The 18,808-nt window shown below is 41.8% G+C and overlaps 1 protein-coding gene across 3 annotated transcripts in view; it reads right to left on the bottom strand.

The window, feature by feature from the left end:
- Positions 1 to 18,808, bottom strand: part of TMEM266 (transmembrane protein 266) — a 127,019-nt gene that overhangs the window by 80,593 nt on the left and 27,618 nt on the right. For 2 of the 3 annotated variants that reach the window (XM_030577969.1, XM_030577970.1), the window contains 3 exons: positions 14,338 to 14,403; positions 6,839 to 6,944; positions 3,819 to 4,007 (listed from right to left, as the gene is read on the bottom strand). In XM_030577969.1, coding sequence (XP_030433829.1) covers positions 3,819 to 4,007; positions 6,839 to 6,852 — 203 coding nt within the window. In that variant the 5' untranslated portion in view covers positions 6,853 to 6,944; positions 14,338 to 14,403. Of the gene's footprint in view, positions 1 to 3,818; positions 4,008 to 6,838; positions 6,945 to 14,337; positions 14,404 to 18,808 lie in introns of those variants that run through there. The other variant, XM_030577971.1, reaches the window with a different exon arrangement.

Raw genomic sequence — 18,808 nt, 5'->3', positions numbered from 1 at the left:
AAGGGAGGGGTCACATTCAGAAACTTGCTAGGCAAAAGGGGTCATCAGTACAAAAGTTTGAGAATCACTGTCCTAAGCATAGTTTCACAATACTCTGTACTCTGCCTAAAAGTCTATCCTCCACTTCTTTTGGTTGGTTGGTTTGTTGCTAATATATTTTTATTATTTGATCCCCTAACTCTGATTCAGATAGCAGGCCTTCCCCCACAAAAAGGAAGAATTCCCTCTTGTGTGTGTGTATGTGCAGGCATGCCCAGAGGAGTTTGCACAAGTCTCTAGCCCCGTTCTTTTTGCATGGATCTGCCACACTGAACTCTGTGAAGGTGAGCAGGGAAAACACCACTAAGTTTAATTAATTACCCTTTTGGAATTTGTCTTCATAATCCTGCTTCAGATGGGGGAGAGAAACTGGGCTCAGAGACTGCTCCAAAAATATTTCAGGTGGCTACCAATCTCCCTGTTTTCAAAGGGACTGGGACATATTGTGTCCTCTGCCCAACATGGGTCCTTTTTGGGTCTCTCAGGAAGGTACAGGCCTGAGGTTCAAAGATGGGCTTTCACAGAAGCTGTACCCCTCTCTACCACATCGGAAGTAGATCAGCCATATGGTTGTGTGTTTTCCCTGGAGGTGGCAGCCTGGGAATCCCAGGACGCCTGTTATAGAGGTGAGGTGGCAGCTAGAAGAGGGAGACAGCCCCAAAGACATCTTGCTGCAGTCTGTGATGTTGGCAGAGTCTGTGCTGTGTACATCTACAGCCTGCAGGGAGATAAAGGGGAGGAGGAGGTGACTGACCTTCACAGCTGGGAGCATGGTTGCTGGTGAGGATTATTGGGATTTACGTGTAATCTACCATCTGGCACACTGCCTCTCTGAAGTCATTCCCATTGTGGAGAGAGGGGTGGAGGAGCTGCTTTCCCCTGGAGTCGGCTATTCCACTCCTGCCCAGCTTCTTTCCTGCCTGAGGAAGGATAGACTGAGGTGATCCTGCCCAGTTTGGGCTGTGAGGAGGAAGCTGCACTCTGCCCATAGAACAGCCAAGCTCCCACAAAAAACAGTAGGTAAGAGGGTGAGGCAGACCACACAGACCTTTCCCTTTGCCTCTGACTTTTTTCAGTCTAACTCACTCCCTGAAGCCTGCAGGAGCAACAACCACTGCAAATGCCTCCAAGCGGAAGCACAGTTGAGGGGTCAATCTCCCCACAAGGCAAATTAAGTCCTGTGACACCGCTGGGAATTAGACATATTTTTCAGCCAATCTGCTAGTCAGAAATTTGAAATAAAGTCTGGAATTTTCCACAGAAAAGCTTCATAGCAGGGACGCCTGGTTGAGCCACTGGCCACTGCAGAGGCAGATAAATCTGGCAGGAATTTCAGAGAGAGGGGCATTCTCCTGCTGTCCGTGACTGACAGGTCTGTTTCTGCACCAGGATGCAAGCAGGTTGAAGTACCCATTGTAACTTATCTTTGGATTTTGAAGAATGGAGCTTCAGATGGTGAAATCTGCAGCTACAAGGGTTGAATAATTGCACTAAACTTGTTTTATATTTATCCAATAGCAATATAGCCTCAGGCTTGCACCTGCATACTCTAATTAATTATAAAGTGCCTCTTTAGACACACGTGGTATTGCATCATATTTATATAATCTAACTGAAATTTATTTCCCCTTGTTTGGAATTTCTGAAGACATCTCATGAAGTCCAATTTGGAAAAAAACTAGTGGCAAGAACTTTCCCCTCATTCTGTTTCCTGACTGCAGCGTGGAATACCTGCTGAGTGTAGATCAAGGATGCCTCATCTTTGCTGATTTCTAAGAGTAGATTAAAACATATTTAATTGTCAACAATTTGAAGCTTATATAAACCTTTTTATGTCTTTATCCTGAAATCTCAGATTGATTTACTGTGAAGTGTTTGTAGATAGATCATGCAGTAAAAGTAGCTATATACATTTGGTATGATATAAACTGAAATAGTAATGAACAGTAGCTATATAATCCAATGTTGGGCAACTGGTCTCCTTATCAAAGGTGATGCTAGTTTTATATAGATTCGCATACTAAGGGAGACAGCTTTCCAAATGAGTCACTGTGCAGTCAGTTATCAGAGGGGTAGCTGTATTAGTCTGTATCCATAAAAGCTTTTGTGGGTAAAAAATCCACTTCTTCAGATGCATGGAGTGCAAATTACAGATACAGGTATAAATATAAACAACTCTTACTACTACCATGTGTAAAATCTGTTTACATGCTACTTGTTTTACCTGTAAATTACAGTGAAATTTTGACTTGTTAACTGGCCTCGTAAAAAGCGCAATTTGGCCTTCAGACCAACAGAAGTTGCATCCATATGTCTGAAGGCAGAACAGAGCCTTCTGCACTCCCCCACTATTGGTATTCCCTGCCTTTTAGACAATCAAGGTGCTAGGTTTGTTAAATTTTTAAGGTAGCTACTTATAAACCACTACTTATAAAAATAATGGATCTAGGTAAAATGCTTTGCCGTTCTCATATATACTGTGATTCAGTATTAAACATTCTTTTACCTTTAATATACTCAGTTGAAGAGTATATTTAGTAAGTGTTTTAATTCTCTCATTTCCAAAGACATTTTCTAACAAATATAATGAATTCGATTTTAACTCCCTGTGTAAATGTAGCCAGAATCAGCACGTTTGTTCTATCAACAACATTATTGTGCATATATATCAGGGATCGGCAACATTTGGCATGCGACCCATCAGGGAAAGTCCCTGGCGGGCCAGGCCGGTTTGTTTACCTGCTGCATCCGCAGGTTTGGCTGATCGCAGCTCCTAATGGCCCTGATTCGCTGTCCCAGGCCAATGGGGGCTGCAGGAAGAGTGGCCAGCACATCCCTTGGCCTGTTCCGCTTCCTGCAGCCCCTATGGCCTGGGACGGCAAACCACAACCAGGGGGAGCTGCGATTGGCCGAACCTGTGGATGCGGCAGGTAAACCAACTGGCCTGGCCCGCCAGGGCCTTTCCCTGATGAGCTGCATGACAAAGGTTGCCGATGCTTGATATATATTCTGAATAGCAACATCCTCATTCACAGCCTACCAGAGCAAATTCTTCTTTTAGAAACAGAAATAATCTGCATGAGGCTTAGGAGGTTGTGCTGCATAATGATAATCACCAGGTCAGGAAATGTCCACTCAAACATGTGGACCACTGTCACTGACCCGTGCATCTCACCATGGAACACTCTCCTGAGGCATCTATCACAGAGGACCTCTGGAATGGCTTTTCTGCATTTTTTTTGTTTTGTTTTTATGGGGAAGAGCCAAAAGTCAGGGCAAAAGACTCAACTTACGGCTTGTTTACACTTGGAATGCCACAGCATTTCTATGCCATTGTAGCACTTTGGTGTAGATACTGAAGGGAGTGGTTCTACCATCGCAACAGGTAATCCACCTCCCCAAGAGGCAGTAGCTAGGTCAAAGGAAGAATTATTCAGTTGACCGAGCACTATTTATACCAGGGGTTAGGTCAGCTTAACTACATCACTGAAGGGTGTGGATTTTTCACTCCCCTGAGTGATGTAGCTGGGTTGACCTAACATTTTAGTATGGACCAAGCTTTAGTTTTCTCTCTGACAGCAGTTTCCTAATATGCACTGTGTTCACATGGGAGCCAGAAATTACTTTATTACAAGGAGTCTGAAAACAACTAAATAGCTACATTAAAAAAAGACGCTTTTAGAATGGATTCAAGTGAAATTGGCTGGCCTTCTCTCTCCATCTCATGGCTTTCTCTTCCATAAACCATGAAAATCCTTTAGGATATCCTTAGTACTTACCCTTCTCTTTGGTATTCCTCATCCAGATTTGACAAGAGCTGGGACCCAGCCACAGAGAGATCAAGCGCAGCAAGGGGTAAATCTCGATAAGTGAAGTTAACAAGTTGTACAGGAGCTAAGCTTTTAGTCTCCTCTTCTACTTGTTGTGAAATTATCTCAACTTCTGAAACTCCACCTTCTATTGTAGGCCTAAAAATGGTGAATAAGGAAATGGAAACAAATATAAGCAGTAAGAAATGGGAAATTTCCACAAGTAGCAGGACTAACATTTCCCATAATGAAGGCAAAAGGCTTGATTACTGGTATTTGTGTGTCATTTTTGATAATACACGTGGAGAAATGTTATATCGTGCCAAAATCTATCCTCATCTGTGAAAGGTCGCTCCCACTGAGGTTAATAGGATCCTCACATGCACACAAGGGCAAAATTGGATTCAGACTGCAGAGCTGAAGCCTTTTCATGCACATAAAATATAAATATTCAACCAACACACAAAGAAACAAACTGTGAACTACATAGCAAAGTATACTTGCAAACTAGAAAAGAGAATCAATGATATGAAGGCATGTAGCTAAACCCCCTCCTTTTTATAGTGAGATCAGTGAACAATGGTCAAGCATTTTACTGACCAGTGTACAAATCACTCTAAGGCAGTGATTCTCACACTTATTTGACTGGGCTGCCCTTCTTGGTGTCTGTAGTTGTTTATGCCCCCTTCCCGAGTACATATACCAGCACTCAGTTCTGAAGGCAGAGCAGAGAGCAGCGGCTGCTGGCCAGGCACCCAGCGGCAGCAGCACAGAAGTAAGAGGGGTAATGAGAAAAGTAATATTCATCAGTATCACTTTTCACAACAGACTTAGTGCCCTATTGCTACCCTTACTTCTGCGCTGCTGCTGCTCTTCTGGGGCTGACAGCCAGAGCCCCGCTGCAGTGAGGTGAGGGATTGAGGCGTTGATGGGAGAAGAGGGGAAGGAGAACCCAATCCTGGGCTGCCTCCTGGTGAGGGATTGAGGGGGTGGAGGGAGGAGAGCCCAAGTGGTGGTGCTTCAGCTGTTAGCCCTGGGGGACAGGGCTTTGGCTGTCTCATTTATCTCTGCCATCTCCGCGTGCATGAACGTTCTGCATGAGCCAGAGCCAGCCAGGGCTGATAGCCAGAGCATTTTTTTTTTTTTTAAAGAAGCACACAGTTTGCCCCTCCCTTGACACATTCCTGTGCTTCCACTGGCAAGCCTTCCCCATGGTTTGAGAACCAGTGCTCTAAGGTAATACATACATTCTATTGCCCTTCATTGACCTCTGGTCAATATTTAGAAAAGTTCTGAATGCTGCCACATCTTGCCCTACTCAACCAGAGAAAGGGTTGCTAACGCTCTAGGATTTTCGAGGAGAGTTATTGAGTAAGAAGAGGAATAAAATTATAGGAGGATCCCAGATAAATTCTTCCCATTCATATATGTGTAGAACATAATTTTAAAACTGGTTATGCATTCTCTGTCCTTAATGTTAACGGGAACTCCATGCACACATACAAGGGTAAAACCACCATGTATGTGTGTCTATATGACTTACAATAAGAAACCACTTACTTAGAGAAAAAATAAGTTATTGCCCAGTACTTAATATATAGTGTATGTGATGGACAACTTTGTTAGTGTAGAGGGTTTGCCTGTCAAGTCCCAGCAGGGACAGATTCTTTACAGATTCCAGTGAATGCCTCTCTTTCCATTTGACTCACACTGTGTTGTAACCATAAACCTCTTAGCTTTAATCTGGGAGAGCTTGTTAAGTTCTGAAGAAATGCCAGGCTATCTCATTCAAGTTTTCGACAGATAGGTGTGATGGTTGGGAAGGTATTTTTCTTTCTTAGGGATACAGTTAAAAAGTGCCTTACATGCAACTTTCCTTTCTTATTTGACTGCAAAAGTTGCATTGATTTTTTTAAAAAAGAGCCTATTATAATCCTCCAGTTATTCAACCAACCTGAATAAGACTTCATCTTTCTCACAAAACCTGAATAATTTAGAAGAGCTCTTGCCTAAATTGTGTGTCTTGTAAGAGTTTGGAGGCAGGAACATAAGATATGGATGAAGAAGGATAAAAGTCTAAGTTGAAGAGGTGGGAAAAGGCAGTATTGCTCAGAGTCTAAGCATTAGAATTACAATGGAGTAGTACCACTGCACGGATTACCTGGGAAGGTCACTTTAACAATGTGAAGACACTATTATGACTGAAATAAAAGGCTTGCAATGACCTATGATTGTTTCACACAATCATAGAAATTAGTGCAAAAGATCCTTTGGGTCATCTAGCCAGTGTCTCTTTATTTAGTTCTTTGTCCAATATAATTTTACATGTCTCAAGGAATGAAACTTTTACCACTTCCACTGAAAATTATTTCACTGTCTAAAAAGATCTAATTAGTAGGAGATTTTCTTCTGGTATTTGGTGAGACTTTTCTCTTCTCTGATTTAATGCTTTTGTACCACATACTAACTGAAGATGCTGGCTTCTATTTTGGAAGTGGACCACAGTCTGACTATCGGTATTATAGAACAAACTGAAAAGTGTTAGAGAAGCTCTTTCAGCTTCCAACTGTTCTTTTTTTTTTTAAACCTTTTGGACTCTTAAGTAGATTAAATGAGAGCTAGATAATGAAGTGACAGTGAAAAAGTAAATGAAAGAGTGTTGACAAATAGTCTTAACACAGGGTTGTTGGCAGGAAAACAAAAATTTAGATAGACCTGAAAATAATTTTATATATTAGTTATTGGTAATTCACTATTAACAATATTTCAGAAAAGTTTACAATATTCATTTAGTTGTTTTTGCACTAATTCTGGGACCGCAGACAACTGAGTAAATCCTGCATCTCTTATCCCAAACTTAAAATTCTCTTCCCAGCAATACTGATGTAACCTCCTTGAGATCAGGAGAATTTGGCACAGAGGATTTTACGTGAATGGGATTTGACTCATTGAATGGAAAAGCATTTGTAACTTTATCATATGGTACTTACTGAGGATTGGTCATGTTGAAAGATGCAAATAAATCAGCAGTTGTTCCAGTATTTAACTAACTTCAGCTCCTCTGCAGACAATTTTCAGCATTTCAAGGCAAGGTTTCTACAAGAGGTAAAATGTATTATCTAGAACTCAGTTGCAGTTAGTGTAACATTCATTTTCATACAGTGTAGTTTGTACAGCAGTTTTTTTCCCCACAAAAGCCACCCACCCGCCCCTTTTTCTGGTGACGCTTCTATTCTGGGTTAAGACAGCCTCATCACAGAACTTTGAAAATATATTGTAGCTTTTCAGACCCCTACGCACACACTCTTAGATTTAAATAACATTACAGGCTTGGCTTTAAACAATCAGAAAATTTAGAGTGATGGGCAAGGTCTTAGGAACAGATTTTCAAAAGAGGCGAAGAGGTTTAGGAGCACAAGTCCTCACAAAGTCCACTGAGCTTATTCTCTACATACTATACAGACCTGTACATATGAGAGTGTTAGTTAAGGTGAAAGGATTTAGGAGCACAAGTCCAAATGACTTCTGTGGGACTTGTGCTGCTAAATCCCTTAGCATCTTTAGGAAAGCTCTCCTTGGTCTTGACTCACACTCTCATGTATAATGATCTGTCTAGTATCTAGAGAATGTTTTTACCTATCAAGCTCATAAACCTGTTTGGCTAACGGGCAATCTTTGCTCAAGGCCAAACATATGCCTGTGCATTTGTGCTGTATCACAGGACTGAGGTGCAACACCAAAACTGTAATGGACAAGCTTGCTAGAATGAAGCCATTGGCAGCAGCTGATGTGCCTTGCTGTCACAAGCACTAATATTCAACCCTAAATTGTAAAAAACAATGTAAAAGTCCAAAATATAAATCTAAACAAAACAAGCCACTACTCTTCTAAATTAAGTATTTGGGAAACTGTAGTGATAAAAAATAAAAATGAATCTGAGTGATATAATGAGAGACTTTTAAAAGCTGTTTCCAGGGTTATACAGTACATGTAATTAGCCACAATGAAGTTAAGGAGACTGTTGGTGAAAGATAAAAAATGTACTCTTATTAATTAGGAGTACATTAAAATGAGTGCCACACAAATGTATGAAGTTAGGGTATAGCTGACATTCACATTGAAAAATTGCCTTTATTGTACTAAAATGTCTCCTGAGTTTTAAACATTACTAAAATCAATTACAAATTGCATCATTCAAATCATTTAGGTATCCTATACTTCTTTTTCCAAAAATTCATAATATAAGCCAAACATTTATAGGATATGATAAAGATGTTTAATATATTGACAGTATGAACCTCAGCAATCCCTTAATATCAAATAATTAACCTAAAATTGCTAGTACAGCTACTAGAAGTACTACTATAATTACTAGTACAGCAATTTCCAAAGCATTATTTCATATACTGCATGCCTGTAACACAATAAAAGCCAATTAATTTATTCTTAGATTGCCTATATGCCTGAGTATTCAAAAGGCTAAATCTTAACCACTTTACTCATGCAGGTAGACCAACTGAAATTAATGGAAATATTCATCTGAATAGAGCAAGCATGATCTGGCATTAAAATAATAAATAATTGTATAGACTAACATATATACCATACTGATCTAAGAAACTTGCAATTAAAAATCTGATTATAATTTGCATATGTATTTAGATAAACTCATTCTGATGCACTGCAGGCTGATCCAACACTCATTTGAAGTCAATGGGAGTCTTTTCATTGGCTTCAATAGATCTTGGCTTAGGCCCTAGCTATAAGTTTGTTCATTATGCTCCTAAAGCAGCAAAGCACTTACTTAAGTTCCATTGACTTTAGTGAGATTTAAGCATATGCTTAAGTGATTTGCTGAACTAGGGCCTATAGCAGGCTAAAGGTAGAGACTATTGTAGATAAGGCTACAAAACACTTCCCAGGATGAGCTTTGTATTGAGAAGCTCATAGCTCCCTAAAGCTTCTACCTTTCAGGTTGAAATTTTCTAACGTGGTATATTTTTAAAGGAAAGTTTGATCAAAGTCCCATCAACTGTTTTTGAGTGATGGGAGGATAAAAGAAAGGAGATTTGACTACAGACCACCAAATCAGGAAGAAGTGGATGAGGTATTTCTAGAACAAATATCCAAAACACAAAACCTGGTAGTGATGGGGAACTTTCACTACCCAGACATCTTTTTGACAAATAATATAGCAAAACATAAAATTTCAAATAAGTTCCTGGAATATATTGTGGACAATGTTTTGTTCCAGAAAATGGAGGAAGCAACCAGGGGAACAGCCATTTTAGATTTGATTTTGACCAACAGGGAGGAATTGGTAACAGATCTGAAAGTGGAAGGCAATTTGGGTAAAAGTGATCATGAAATGATAGATTTCATGATTCTAAGAAAAGGAAGGAGTGAGAGCAGAAGAATAAGGGTAATGGATTTAAAAAATAGACTAACAAACGCAGAGAACTGGTAGGTAAACTTCCATGGGAAGACAATCTAAGGGGAAAAGGAGTTCAGGAGAGCTGGCAGCCTCTGAAGGAGACAATATTAATGGCACAACTGCAAACTACCCCAAAACAAAGTAAAGATAAGAAGAACCGTAAGAGGACAGTATGGCTCCATCATGAGCTCTCTAATGACCTGAAAATCAAAAAGGAATCCTACAAAAAGTAGAAACAAGGACAAACTGCTAAGGAGGAGTACAACAGAATAGCCGAAGCAGGGCTGGTGCAACCCATTAGGCTACCTAGAATTGCTGCCGAAGAATGAATGAAACGGCGGTGGCAATTCGGCGGCAGGTCCTTCCCTCCGAGACGGACTCAGGGACCCGCTGCCAAATTGCCGCCAAAGAATGAGTGAAGCGGCGGTGGCAATTCAGCAGCAGGTCCTTCCTTCTGAGACAGACTCAGGGACCTGCCGCCAAAGAAGCAGTGCTGGTAGAGCTGCCGCTGAAGCTGTGCTGATCGCGGTAGAGCTGTGCACCTCTGCTTTGCGCGCCTGAGGCAAGTGCCTCACTCACCTTGCCCTTGTTACGGCACTGGCTGCGGCTGCTGGGCAAAACCAGCCCTCCTTCTCAGCCCCAGCTCTGTGGCTGCTGTGGCGAGGGAGAGACCCCTTCCTCCTTCCTAGCCCCAGCTCTGTGGCTGCTGTGGCGGGGAGAGACCCCCTCCTCCTTCCCAGCCTCAGCTCTGGGGCTGCTGTGGCGAGGGAGAGACCCCCTCCTCCTTCCCAGCCTCAGCTCTGGGGCTGCCGTGGCAGGGGAAAGACTCCACCCTCCTTCCCAGCCCCAGCTCGAGGGCTGCCGTGGCAGGGGAGAGACCCCTCTCCTTACCAGCCCTAGCTCAGGGGCTGCTGCAGCGAGGGAGAGAGGGCACATCCATCACATTAGAAGGTAAGACTACTGATATTAAAATATGAGTTGTGTGCTTTTATTTGTAGAACAAAAAAACAATTATTAAGGTTTTTTTATATAGCATTTTTATCCAAAGTGCTTTACAATAGTTAGCTAACGGTACAAACAACATTTGGAAAGATCATTAAGTGGTCTGCTGAGACCCTCGGTAATTTTCAGGTGGTCCGTGAAGAAAAAAAGTTTGAGAATCATTGATCTAGAGTACCAGTTGATCTGGGGTAAGTGACTGGTCTCTTGGGATTGGAAGCAATCTAAATGTGATGTGATTTTTGGTGTAAGTAACCATTTTATCATAGACTCATAGGATGGGAAGGGACCTCGAGAGATCATCTAGTCGAGTCCCCTGCGCTCTAGTATTAACTCTGTCATAAACAGATAAGTAAGAGTTAATAGAACAGAAGTACTTCATATCTCTTTTGCCTGTAAAGGGTTAACAAGATCTGTGAGCCTGGCTGTCACCTGACCAGAGGACCAGTCAGGAGACAGGATACTTTCAAATCTTGAGGGAGGGAAGTTTTTGTGTGTGCTGTTAGACTTTGGTTGTTGTTCACTCTGGGGGCTCAGAGGGACCAGGCGTGCAACCAGGTTTCTCTCCAATCTCCCTGATACAGGTTCTTATAGATTCAAAATAGTAAGTACTAGGTAGGTAAAGCGAGTTAGGCTTATATTTGTTTTCTTTATTTGCAAATGTGTATTTGGCTTGAAGGGGTTCAAATGTGTATTTGGCTGGAAGGAGTTCAAATTGGTATTTTGCTGAAAGGATTTTAATATGTACTTGTATACTTAGGCTGGGAGGGTATTCCCAGTGTCTATAGCTGAAAGACCCTGCAACATATTCCATTTTAAATTTACAAAGATAATTTTTACTGTTTTCTCTCTTTAATTAAAAGTTTCTTGTTTAAGAACCTGATTGGTTTTTTTTATTCTGGTGTGAGACCCCAGGGGATGGGGTCTGGATTCACCAGGGAATTGGTGGGGAGAAAGGAGGGAAGGGGGAGAGAGAGGATAATTTCTCTCTGTTTAGGATTACTGTCTCTCTCAGGGAGAATCTGGGAGGGGAAGAGAGAAGGAGGGCGGAAGGTGTATTTTCCTCTCCGTTTTAAGATTCAAGGAGTTTGAATCACAGTGATCTTCCAGGGTAACCCAGGGTCGGGAAGCTTGGGAGAGGCAACGGTGAGGGAAAAGGTTTACTTTCCTTGTGTTAAGATCCAGAGGGTCTGGGTCTTGGGGGTCCCTGGGCAAAGTTTTTGGGGGGCCAGAGTGTACCAGGCACTGGAATTCCTGGTTGGTGGCAGCGCTACAGGTTCTAAGCTGGTAATTGAGCTTAGAGGAATTCATGCTAGTACCCCATCTTTTGGACGCTAAGGTTCAGAGTGGGGAATTATACCATGACAAACTCGATCATTCCTAACAGGTGTTTGTCTAACCAGTTCTTAAAAATCTCCAATGATCGAGATCCCACAACCTCCCAGGGCAATTTATTACAATTTATCACAAAGTCCAGTTTGTCTGGGTGGCAAGATAGACTGGAAAGTCTAAGTGGATTGTCTGTGACTCCATGTTAAGACTGGTATAGTTATCCAGGAGTTCACCTTTGTCACTGGCTTGGTGAAATCTAATTATAGAACATACCATGAGTTTGAGGTGCCTGCCCTGTTTTCTGACAGTCTGCCCTGAGCTAGGCACTCACAGTTGTGAGCCACTCCAGATAGCGTGACAACAAGCAAGGGACATAAAAGTAATTAAGAAAAGGTTCTTTAAATACAAAAGGAGCAAGAGAATGACTAAGGAAAGTTTAGGCACTGTGTTTAGTGGGGAAGGAGAGCTAATAATGGATGACATCAAGAAAGCTGAGGTATTTAATGTCTATTTTGCTTCAGTATTCGCTAAAAAAGTTAATGGTGACCAGACACTCAACACAATTAGCATTAACAAGAGGGAGGGACTACAAGCCAACATAGGGAAAGAGCAGGTTAAAGAATATTAGATAAGTTAGATGTATTCAGTCAGCAGGACCTGATAAAAGTAATCCTACAGTACTTAAAGAACTAGCTGAAGCAATCTCAGAACCATTAGGGATTACTTTTGAGAACTCCTGGAGGATAGGTGAGGTCCCAGAAGACTGGAGAGGGGCAAACATAGCACCTATCTTTAAAACGGTGAAAAAAAATAGGACTCAGGGAATTATGAACAAATCAGCCTAATTTTGATACCTGGAAAGATACTGGAACAAATTATTAAATCATCAATTTATAGGCATCTAGATGATCTAGAGTATAATAGGGTTACAAGGAACAGCCAGTATGGATTTGTCAAGAACAAAGCATGCCAAACCAACCTCATTTCCTTCTTTGACAGGGCTACTGGCCTAGTGAATAGGGGGGAAGCAGCAGATGTGATACATCTCAATTTTAGTAAGGCTTTTGACACAGTCCCACACAACATTCTCATAAGCAAACTAGGGAAATGTGAGCTAGATGAAATTAGTATAAGGTGGGTACAAAACTGGTTCAAAGACTATACTCAGAGAGTGGTTATCAATGGTTTGCTGTCAAACTGGGAGGATGTATCTAGTGCGATCCCACATTCATTAAGCTGAAATCATTAAAATACTAGCCTGCACCTACTGAGAAAAGGTCTGGAGCCAATACACAGGCTTCAATTTGATGTAAAGCATGGTTTTATCATCCAGCCTTCCCAATCTTATACATAGTTAGAGAAGTCAGATTTGTCATGTATAGCCTCCCTGGTATCATAAGTTCAAATCTCAGCAGGGTTGACTTAGCCCTTCATTCTTCTGGGGCAGATGAATTAAATTCTATACAGTTCACTGTGTGTCCTTCTCAGAGAAGACCTTAAAAGTTCCTGTCTGCTGTGCCTGGATATTATATATGCTATGGTACTAGAGTAGGGGTTTGTGCTGGTGCTGTTACCCAGAACTCTTCCCTGTTTGAGTTACTTTGTTAACCTTTATGGTTGGCCATACAGTGGACTAACTGACTGTTGCCTTCCAACCAAGAGGTGGTTGAATTTCAGTGGGACTATATGTATACGCTACTTTTTGGAAAGTGCTTTGGGATGAAAGATGATACGTAACAGTAAAAAGTATGCAAGAATGTGTATATATTGCATACCCAGATAGTAATCACGAAAATTCAAGAGTAGTCTTAAAACTCTGTACCCTGGTACTTTTTCATTACGAACAGGATATTTTATTACACAGCCTTACTACATATATGCAAATACAACAAGCTATGTGTGCACTGTAGAACTAAGAAGAGGGAGGGAGAGAGAGAGAGAGAGAAGAAAGGACGAGGGATGGGAAGGTGCAATTTAAACATTCTGAACCAAAGTCTGTGCTAACTTGTATTCTGTGCAGCTGAACTGAGGTCATTGTATATCAAGAGCACACAGTCCAGGTTTTTACACACACACACACACACACACACACACACACACACACACACACACACACACACACACACACACACACACACACACACGTTCCTTTGAAAGTACATATAACACAGTTCTAGATTCTTGTACAAAAGAATACACACAAGAAATGAAAATCTAAAACAGAACTATTTACCTGACCAAAGCAACAAAATTCAGTCTCCACCGCCCCCTCCCCATATCCTTCCACACACCAGCTTTGCAAAATCTGTGGAGGAAAATGGAGAACCCTGGCAGCATGCTCTGAAAGCGAATAAATCCAGCAAGAATGCCAGGGTTGCTTTACAGGGTTTTCCCATTTTTCAACTTCTCTGTGACTTTGAAGCATTTACACTAATAGAACATACATTGGGAAGGTTTTTTTTTTTTTTACTAGAAACATTAGGCTCTAATCTCAATCTGTGAATGAAAATTATACCTATTCCAAAGTTAAATGGGAAGTGATGGGAGCATCAAAATTCTTACTATCCCTGTTAGTCAATCATAAGTAAGTCATGGAGCTATCTAGAAGCCTAGAGGAAAAGGGAAATGGATGGAGTCATCATAGGAGAGAAGGAGCGGTTAATCACCTAATAGTATCACGCTGGGATCTTTTAAAAAAGAAAGAAATAGACTGGCTCCACGTACCTCTGGGTATGAACCACAGATGTGTCAAGAAACTTCATGATCAACAGCATGGAAGGTAGATGAGAGCTTAAAAAAAAGGAAAAAGATAAGATCAGCATGGTCGTGACCTTCATTCACTGTCAGGAAAAGATCATTAACCAGCACCATTAGTCCAATTTATGTACCTTACTGAAACCTGAAACGCTACTGCATGGAGTCAAGAAACTCTGAGAATTCTGGAGTCTGTCTGATTTACCCTGTTATAATCTTCTCAATCAGCCCAAATAAAGGTTCAACACAGGTCCACAGCTGGAAACATTTTCCACATCAAATGATGCCTCAAGAATGTTTCTTAGAGGCTGCTCTTCTGAAGGGAGGCACTAAGAATCTTCACTGACAGAGAACACAACACTTCCTTGCTGGCATTCCTCTGTTAGGAAAAATTTGGGTCTAGTTTATAAACTACAGCCTGCAGCTCTGTCACCACTTCAATGAGCAACAATGACCTCAATTCAAGTGGAGTAGACATAGAATGTATTCCCTCAAGACATGGCTTTGCCACAACAGAGGCTCAGTAACAGATCCAAATGATTTCCTTCAGCAACATAAAATCCTCACAACTGGAAGGGATTCCACTTTACAACTGTGTGACAATAACTAGGATTTGGCAGGGCCACTGCCCCAAACAGTTCTGCAGTTTAGGACTTTACAGATGCTGTGGTGGCGGAAAGAGTTTTCACCTACTCCTGTACAGATATTGCTTAAAATTTAAAATAAATATCTCCTCTTACAATTGGTTAGGCTTGACACATGATTCTCACCATCAGGTCTCTAGTAAATACATTTCTCATTCTAAATGAATGCTTTTTTAAAGTTTGAAGGAAACCATGCAGTTAGTTTTCAGCGTAAGAAGATGCTTTCTATACTTATTACATTTTTAAAAAAGGGGTGTATTCGGAGAAGTCAATTTTTAGAACCCCAAACATGGCATGTAGGTAGTCCAACAAGATGAACCCTTGTTCCGAAAAACCAAACCAAAACTGCTGTTTAGAAAAAATGTATGAACATTAAAATATCACATATTGGGCATCAACAGTAAATGAATTTTGTTATCACTTTGGAAACATGCTGGCGTACATCAAATGTTTACACTGCAGATTCCTAATCCTTCTGACAGCTCTAATGTAAGGAATTCCAGAGGAGTCTGCAGGGAAACAAGAGGGATTTCAGAAGGTTTCATATTAAAAAGAAAGGGAAAGCAAGGGTGGATTTTGCAATTGTTAAGACTTTACTGGTCAACAAGTGTATATACAGTACGATATTACAAAGAAAAAATATATTAAAAGATGTTTAAGTTGGAAAATCAAGCACTCAAACATTAGGAAATGCCAGATTTGCAGGCGCTCATACAGCTCTACCCCTTTGTGGATCATCCTGTGCCCTGAATGAACCAGAATGCTGTGGAAAAATAGTATGTGATCATGTAATTAAAGACTATCTCATAATCCATATACACAGGTTATTTGTATGTAATTTCCCAGTTTTTTTAAAATGTAAAAATAAATTCTGTTATGTACAACTGTAACAATCCCTCCATTGTGCATCATTATCAAGGTTTGAACACAAAACTTTCAGTACTGCAGCACAGCTTGAGGTACAGGGCCTAACATTAGCTAACAGCAGGAGAAGGTTATCATCTGCAATAGGAAAATAGGATTCTGGTTCCATGTGCAGGGTTCAGAGGGAGCCCAGTCCAGCCCTTTCTCTTTCCCACTCCTTAGGAGCTGGAGTGCTTCTATCCCATGTTGTGTTTCCAGAGGGGAGGAATGGGCTGGGGCTATGTACACTTAGTCCAGGACACTTATGGAGGGATCCCAGCCTGGGTCTTTTCCCACAAACCCAGGAATTGGGGGAGCACCTGCTCAATTTGGTGCCCCCTCAGAGAGGGAGGGATGGTGATGGGATTCTGGGGCAACCTGCCAGGTATAATGCTGTGGTGAGAGTTGGAGGGAGCTCGATATGGCTCACCACTCCCCACTGCTGCTCCAGCAGCAACCCAGGATTCTCAATGCCATGTGTGCCACTGCACCTTCTGGGACCTTCATGGCACCATAAGCCCAGAATCTTTCAAATGTTTGTGTTCAGTTATTATTTTGTCATGCTTCCAAAATGTTCCTGAAAAAAAAACAAACACATACCAGAGCAGGGAAAATCATGATTTTTAACAATTTGTATCTTAGCTACAGCTGAATAGAATTTCATGGGACAAAGAAAAGGCACTTCTATAGCCTGAGGGTTTTCTCTCTACTGAATTTTAAAGGCCTGCTGCAAATAATAGAGGTGTTAGAAAAAGTAAAGCCTTAAAAGTATTTTTTATAATGGAAACTGTTAGGCAACCTAAATATCAAGGTCACTACTAGCTCTCTCAGAAGTAAGCTTATTAATCAGGGCAAGCGTTGGGATCTGTTGGAGTTGTTACTCAGGGATAGCATCCTCTTATTGTCACATCATCCCTCAAATTTCCAAACTGTCACCTGAGGTGTATTTTATTTTGCTTCAGTAAATAACACTAAATTTGCAATGGCATGCTTAAAAAGTTGGTTTTACTCATCTTTCTAAAGGTTAGCAAGTTTGGGCTGGTTTTAGTGGCAGCATGGGTGGCCATCTGAGACTACCTAGTGTTCTGTGGTTGCTGTCCTTCCTAATGAACGTACTGATCAGTGTTAGGTGCTGTGTTGCCAACTCACACAATTTTATCATGAGCCTTCCGATATCTGATGCATTACTTAAAGCCCCAACTCCTCAACTTACATTTAAAACAAGTTTCAAGCCCTCGTGGCTGCAGAGAAAAAGCTTGAATATATGAACTGAGTGCATCCTGAAGGCTCCAAAACTAGAAGGCAAATACAAATAGTCCAAAATTTATTTATTTCTTTTTTAAAATCTCACGATTTTTGGGGCCCAGATCATGATTTCTGAATGTCTGGGGTTGGCAATACCGTAGATGAAACACTTGGGTAAAATGCATTGCTGGTGTAAATGAGTGCAGTGCCAACTCAACCTCATTGGAGTTGCATTTGCTTGGGCCAACAGAGAATTCAGTCTCTGATTTTATTTCTAGTCCTTAGCTCATTCCCTGGTGATCCAGGAAATTCATATTACTCAAAAAAGTCACCAGCCTGCAACCATGTCTTGTGATCTTCTCAGCTCTCACAAGTTGATCAAGGTAAGCCTAGTCAGTGTTTGGAGGGGGTACTAAGGTAAAGAGGATTCCACAGAAAAGCCATGTCTTGTTATGCTAGACTGCTATTTTTTCTTACACCGAAGTTTTACCTACAGTTCTGGGTTGCACTTCTGCTTAACTTTTTAAGTATTTTCAGATTTATTTTTTAGAAACAGTTAACTGTACATATGAGGTGAAAATCCTGGTCTCATTGAAGTCCATAGCAAAGATCTCATTGATTTCAATGGAGCCAGGATTTCATTCATGTTTTCTAAGGTTAATGCAATGTTAAGGTTGCCTTTTGTGTTCTTTTTATTCCAAGGGACTCTTCAGTCCTATTGGAGCCTTGTGGACTCCCACTTCCACCAATTAAAATCCTTCACCCCTGTAAACCCAAGTCATATGCACCATCCTCCTGGACCAGAACTTCTCTGGAGACCATCAGTATTGCTTGTTAATTTTCCAGGAGTAAATCTCAAACATCGAGCAATACTCCGTTCCCACATGGAAGGCTCAGAGCATTACCATTAGGATACAAAATAAATGCATAAAACCCCAAAATAAACACACACTACATTGAACTTATATACACCTCTACCCCGATATAACGTGGTCATCAGAAGACAAAAATACACTGCTTTATAGGTGAGACTGGGTTATATTGAACTTGCTTTGGCCCCCACTGTTCCTTGTTCCCAGACTGTCCTTTCCAGATACCTCTGTCCCTAATCACCCCCAGGACCCTACCCCCTACCCAGCCCCCCCTGCTCCCTGTCCCGACTGCTCCGATCCCTAGCCACTCATCTGCGGCGGGAAGCGGAGTGACGTGGCCCCAGCCTGCTCCGCTTTCCTTGCCTCAGCCCCGGGAGTGTCAGGGAAAGGTCCTGCACTCACCTGCGGTGGAAAGCGGAGCCCCACCGCCTCCCAGCTGCGACGCTCCGCTTCCCGCCGCCAGTGAGTGCAGGGAGGTTGGGGAAAGGCTGCCCTCAGTACTCACCAGCGGCGGTTGTCCAGGGTTCTCTGCTCGGTGTCCTCATCAGGTTCCCTTCGTTTAGCCCTAAGACCTCACTCCCAATCCGGTTTTTTCATTAGTTGCCCCCCGTAATTACTTGGTGTCCCAGACCTGTGAGTCCTCCCGTTAGGCTGGGGGGACGTCCTTTAGAAATGCCCCCGCTGGATGCCAATAGGACTCACCGGCAGCGGGAAACGGAGTGATGCAGCCCCAGCCCGCTCCGCTTTCCTTACTCCAGCCCCAGCCCCAGCCGTGTT

Source organism: Gopherus evgoodei, chromosome 10 (assembly GCF_007399415.2).
Source record: "Gopherus evgoodei ecotype Sinaloan lineage chromosome 10, rGopEvg1_v1.p, whole genome shotgun sequence".
Lineage (NCBI taxonomy): Eukaryota > Metazoa > Chordata > Testudines > Testudinidae > Gopherus > Gopherus evgoodei.
Note: the sequence above shows the minus strand (reverse complement) of the source record. Positions and strands in the feature narration are given on the sequence as shown.